A 6,121-nucleotide genomic window follows, 5' to 3' on the forward strand; every position below is an offset into this window, starting at 1 on the left:
CTGTTAACGTCGTCAAACATAGTTTGAAAACATTGCTATAAATTGCAAAGATTGAATTTCTCAATCACCGTGCCAGATCTGTAAATTCTGCGTGCTCCTCCTGGTCATAGCAGTAACAGCACTGACAAGGTGCTCATTCATCTGCTTGTGTTCACAGCTCTTTTGGACACAGTTTTGGAGCCACCGCCCAGCCTGTTAGCAGCCTCGGGATCAGAGGCCAGCCACACTCTGTGGTTGGCTTCAGATTTGGAAACAAGGTCTCTGGGAACAAGGTGTCTCCTTCACTCCTTGACTCTGCCCAATTTCAAACCTGGAGAAGAAGGTGAGTGAGCAAGCTGGACCTCTGTCCCTCCCTCTGTCCTTCCTGACCACTTTCGCTCTGGCCAGACTGACTTCACTGAAAATGCAGTACCAAAATTTCCTCTTGTGGCATCAATCAGAATCTCCCAAACACCACAGAATTTCCACCAAAATAAGCTTCGTATGCCTCCTTAAATGATAAATTGTGCACCAGCAGTACTAACATTATCAAAGAAACAAGTCCAAATTGCCTGAACTTGGAATTTTTGATGAGCACGTTGTTTTAGGACTTTGGAATACCAACATCCCCCCCAACAGGTTTTGACTTTGTCACCCTTTCTCCCCCAGGTCATAAGGAAACGCCATGCCTCATCATCAGTTTTGATTCTCTCAAAAGCTATCTTATTTTCTTTCTTTGAAGTTTCAGAAAAATGCCAAATATGCACTTTCTGTGTATCTTGCAAACCACGAGGCACAATCTTCACATGATCTTTGTTTTCACAGAATGTGAAAGTCTTAAAAACTAAGATTTTTCTTAACTATTTTTCTTGCAAGTTACCATGTGTTTGAGGGAACCCAGCCTCTGACCACTAGGGATATGGGGGAGTTACTGGTGGCCATCACAGGTGTCTGATCCAAACTCCTTAAGCTTCTTGGGCCAATAAGACCCCTGCTAATCATATTAACAACAGTGTTTCATGCTTTTGCATGTCCAAATTCATCTAACTATAGACAACTTGACATCTGCTTTTTCTAAAGAATGTTCCTGGTTTAGGCCAACAGGATTCACTGCACCTCCAGCCCTAGAGCAGAGTAGCCCTCAGGAGTATTGATGGTGAACTGCCAACACTTTGAACATGTCTCTAAAAGGGAGAAATAGGCAGGTAATGTCTGGAGAGACAGACTGCACAGGGAGGGCTGGGTCTGTTTTTGCAGAGGGAGCAGAGAGGTGGGTATCTGGTGAGGCCGTCTGATGTGCGGAAGGCACAGACCAAAAGACTGGCCATAGGACGTGGAATCTTTTATGGGTAAGCTCCTCTTGATGGCGATCCCCCCTGCCCACCTGCTAACGCATTTCCAATCATCAATTTTTAGAAAAGAAAACCATATTTCATGGCAGAGGACAGAGCTCCGGGGCCCATCCTGAAGCCGCCGGTATTTCACGTTGATGACAGCACACCCGAAGTGGTGCAGAGTGTCCTGCTGGAGCGTGAGTGGGACAAGTGCGATAAAGGAGAGCAGAACGTGGAGGACTGGAACCTGTACTGGAGGACCTCCTCCTTCCGGATGACCGAGCGCAGCAACATCAAGCCGGGGCAACACCTCAACCACCACCCGGGCACCACCAAGCTCACCAGGAAGGACCATCTGGCCAAACACCTGAAGCACATGAAGAAGATGTACGGCACGCCCCTGTACGAGTTCATCCCCCTGACGTTCATCATGCCCAAGGACTACAACAAGTTTGTGGCCGAGTACTTTAGGGAGAAGCACGTGCTGGGCGCCAAGCACAGCTACTGGATTTGCAAGCCTGCCAAACTCTCTCGCGGGCGGGGCGTCATCATTTTCAGTGACATTAAAGACTTAATCTTTGATGATACATACGTAGTACAGGACTATATCTGCAACCCTCTCCTTGTGGGCAGATAGAAATGTGACCTCCGCATCTACGTTTGTGTCACCGGCTTTAAGCCTTTGACCATTTATATTGATCAAGAAGGGCTAGTGCGGTTTGCCACGGAAAAGTCTGACCTCACTAATGTGCAGAAAAATTATGCCCATTTGGCCAACAGCAGCATCAATAAATCTGGGGTCTCGTATGAGAAAATCAAAGAAGTGATTGGTCACGGCTGCAAGTGGACCCTCAGCAGATTCTTCTCCTACCTTCGCAGTTGGGATGTGGACGATCTGCTTTTGTGGCAGAAAATCAACCACATGGTTATTCTCACGGTGCTCGCCGTTGCTCCCTCGGTCCCTTCGCGACCAACTGCTTTGAGCTCTCTGGGTTTGACATTTTGATTGATGAAAACTTGAAACCGTGGCTTCTAGAGGTCAACTTCAGCCCCGCCCTGTCCGTAGATTGTTCGGCGGACGTATCAGTGAAGAGGAAGCTTATCCATGACACCACTGAGCTGATTTACTTGCAGGATCTAAGAAACGAGAGGCCAGATGTCGTGACGGTGTTGAGGGGAGCCGCAGCGTCTCCCTCGCCAAGCCGGACGCGGGGAGACTCAGCAAGGCTTGTAGCACTCTGTCCCATGAGTCCCTTTCACAGCTCACAGGTAAGACATTTAAGGATGAATCTGCTGTGAAGAAAGCCGTAAAAACACGCCCTGAAAACAAACATGCCTCCCAGCCAAGGGAAATGACGAGCAGGAAGAAGGACCTACTTCTGTCAACAAAAGAACCCCCCAAAACCAAGCCAAAGCTAAAGGGTAGACACCTGACCCATAAGACGCTCTTTCCATTCATGTCACTCATTCAGTCGTGTGTGGGCAAGACCAGCATCTCCCCGTGCGTCCCCTCGGACAACAGCAAGGTGCCAGATCTCCAAGCAGGGAACTTTGTGCTCATTTTTCCTTTCAATGAAGCTACTTTTGGAGTTTCTAGGAATGGATTAAATGTCCAAAGAATAATCCAGGAGCTCCAGAAACTAATGAATAAGCAACATCCCCACCTGGTGGAAAAGGGAGCAAAGAGAAGGTGAAAGGGTTTCGGGGAAACCAGGGATTCCTTTGCCAGGGACAGCAATGGCTCAGCCCTTGACCTCTGCATGCAGCACATCGACCACGTCACTGGGACCCCTGAGTGGCTGCGTATGTAAATATAGCGACTCTGCAAATTTGGACACGTTCAGGCGGGGATTAAATTATATGACATGAGTGGTTTGTTTGCTCCGATTTCTTGGGAGAATACCACCCAGGCTCTTGCCTGCACTTGGAAATGCTTTAGTACAATTATACAGTGCACTTATTTGAACATGAAAAGAAAAGATTATTAGAACATTTTTAAGGACTCTTACGTGAGAACAATACAAAAAAAGACCAAGGGTTAACTTTTTTGTTTTTTAACACACCATTTTTTTGTTCAAAATTATTTTTGTCAACTTAATGATTAAACAGTCATCCGGGGTGAGGCCAATTGCTGAAAACCTCCCCCCAAAATACCCAAATGACTCTCTCAGTCCTAGGTCCTGGGCCCTAACTCAGACACTGTGCCACATAGCTTCCCACTGGGGACACCCATCAACCATATTCAAAAGGTGGCCCCCTCTGGGTTTGTCCCCTCACTGATAGGTTACCATCCAGCATGTGACCTCAGAGCCTTCCAGATGCAGCCATGTTACCATTCCTGCCTCATAAGAAAACACTGACGAGTCCTAAAACACAAAGTCTCCAGCACTTACTTGAAAACATTATGCTGAGTGAAAAAAAGCCAGACACAAGAAGCCACATGTTGCAGGATTCCATGCCGACGTCTGGAGTTGGCAAATCCACAGACACAGTGCAGACTGGTGTTTGCAGGGCCCGGGGTGGGGGACGGGAGAGCGACCGCGAGTGGATAGGGGCTTTCCTTTTGGAAGACAAGAATGTTCTGGTGATGGTTGCACATCACCATGAATGAACGTGCCAAATGTCACTAATGGGAAATTTCACGTTATGCTTATTTTCCCACGATGAAAAAGTTAAAGCACAAGTTAAGACAGGCAGGACAAAACATAGACTGGGGACGCAGGACGCATGGCAGGTGATGCAACCATAGAAAGAGAACGCAGGGAGAGATTGCTCTCAGTACCAGCGTATGATTACATACTGCAATTGCACCTGCAGGTGCCCTCAATGGCTAACGAAATTCTAGTGCTTGATCTGAATGGTTCAGAAAGAAAGGGGGAGAGAAAAAATCCAGCACTCTCAACATGAGGCTGTAATGCCTATTTTGTTCATTGCCTGGTTTCATGCATAAGTCCATTTATTTGCTCCCAGTCTTGTTCCAGGAAAGATGTAAAGGAGTCGAGTGGGAATGTAAGTGCATCAGGATTGTTCTGATCTTTTACATCAGTTTTCCACTTTATAGTATTTGGCAGATGAAGAAAAGGTTCTTTTCCACAGACATTGAGGTGCACTCTAAGACCAAACCATGAGGCTGGCATCGCTGGAAAACCAGAGATTAGCTCTCACTCTCTCCGTGTCTTCAAATACTCACTCCTTCATCATGAGCCAGGTTTTAATGACTCAGCTGGGAGGATGGACGTTGCAGAGAGGAGTGGAGCTTGTGCCATTAAGGGTAGAGGATTTTATTGGAGCATTTGAAGTTTTACAGCAATAGCCTTGGGCCGTCTGTCAGGAAAAACATGCAAAGTCTGGGCAGTATTATCTCTCAAATGGCAAAATGTGGGCCAATTAAACACAAATCATAGTGGAGTAAGGTAAACCTCAAACGCACCAGGAAACTGTTTGTGCATGGAATTTGCATGCAGGTGCACAGTTGTGTAAAGGACATGAAGGGAAAACAGGAGTGCAGTCTAGCTGAGGTAGAACGGTCAAAACTACAGAGTCCAGAGAATTCTCCAGGAGATGTGGTAGTTCTTCAAAAAAATCCTTGGACTTTCACTTCTGGGGAAAATGGAATAGGCGTACGTTTCCTCATACCTTCACTAAGTACCACTGAACACGTTGGCCTGTACAAATAGACAAGCGTGAGGAGTCACAGAGGGGAGAAAGAAGGCAGTACCACTAGGGACCCCAAGAAAAAATAGGGTGTTGGGTTTCCTGGCTTTGAGGATTTGTGGGTCGGGTTTGCCTCATACTCCAAACTGGGCGCTAAAGTAGCTGACAATGCAAGTGGACACAAAGAACCAAGACTCCTCTCCGAGCAGAGGACCAGGAGAGGAGCAGCTCAAGGAAAATGTAAGTAAAGGAGCCTGGGACGTGAATGGGGTCACTGATTCTGAGAAATCTCCCAGGGAGCTGGAAGCGTCTTACAGTTGAAGGGGAAGGTTCTTACTTCATTTCCAAACTGCATTCTATCTCCCCTGGACTCGAGGTTGGAAGAAACCGACAGCGGGGGACACAGGAAGTCACACTGAGAACCTTCTGGAAGGAATGGGGAGGCTAGAAGTGTGCTCACTGACACTGAGGTCACCCTGGGCTGGAAAGCAGTGGGGGGAGTATGGCCCCCACCCACCAAGCCTGCCCCCTGAGTGGGCGGAGCCTGAGCAGGAAGTGGTGGGACCGCCCGGGGAGGCAGGTGGCAGGTGCACAGCGGCCGGCCAGCGTGAGACAGATCCACAGGCAGGGCTCAGAGCCGTGCTGCCGCCGCCACCCTCAGAGACATGCAGGGGGTCCGGTGGACACGGGCAGAAGGAGGGCAGCCCCCCGCACGATCTTCAAAACTTGACCTTTGAGACTCTTCCTGTCTGTTGAGCAGACTCCCCATGTCCACCTGCAAATGTGTGTGCTGATGGCACAGCCCCCTGCGGAGGAGGCTCGTCCGGGGCATCTCCGCTCCCCTGCAGGGTGGACGCTGTCAGGAAGGGACAGTGGGAGGTAAGCCACATCCCCGCATCCTCAGCATCCTGAGATGCTGATGTTCCCAGGCAGGTTACCATCTGAAATCACTGTCCGAGACAATCTCCCCGAGGGTTAGTTTCCCAGGGGACTCTGCAGGGGGACGATGCATTAGACGGGCTAGCTGAGGGATAAAGGAGGCTTGCTGGCTCGGGCAGGAAGGGATGGGGCCCCTGCGCTCCCTGCTGGACTCTGCCCTCCCCTGGCCCGGCTCCCCTCGCAGTCAGCTCACTCCTCCTACAGCTACATTCTGC

At 49.0% G+C, this 6,121-nt stretch overlaps 1 protein-coding gene across 1 annotated transcript; it reads left to right on the top strand.

The window, feature by feature from the left end:
- Positions 1-1,401: 1,401 nt before the first annotated feature.
- On the top strand, positions 1,402-3,007 carry TTLL2 (tubulin tyrosine ligase like 2). The gene is given in 3 exon segments (XM_028103251.2): positions 1,402-2,269; positions 2,272-2,472; positions 2,475-3,007. Coding segments are annotated over 3 exon segments (1,590 nt in total). The 5' UTR covers positions 1,402-1,413.
- The last annotated feature ends 3,114 nt before the right edge of the window (positions 3,008-6,121 follow it).

Source organism: Eumetopias jubatus, unplaced genomic scaffold (genome assembly GCF_037043125.1).
Source record: "Eumetopias jubatus isolate StellerSeaLion01/CBP00866 unplaced genomic scaffold, mEumJub1_p1.0 scaffold_6, whole genome shotgun sequence".
NCBI lineage: Eukaryota > Metazoa > Chordata > Mammalia > Carnivora > Otariidae > Eumetopias > Eumetopias jubatus.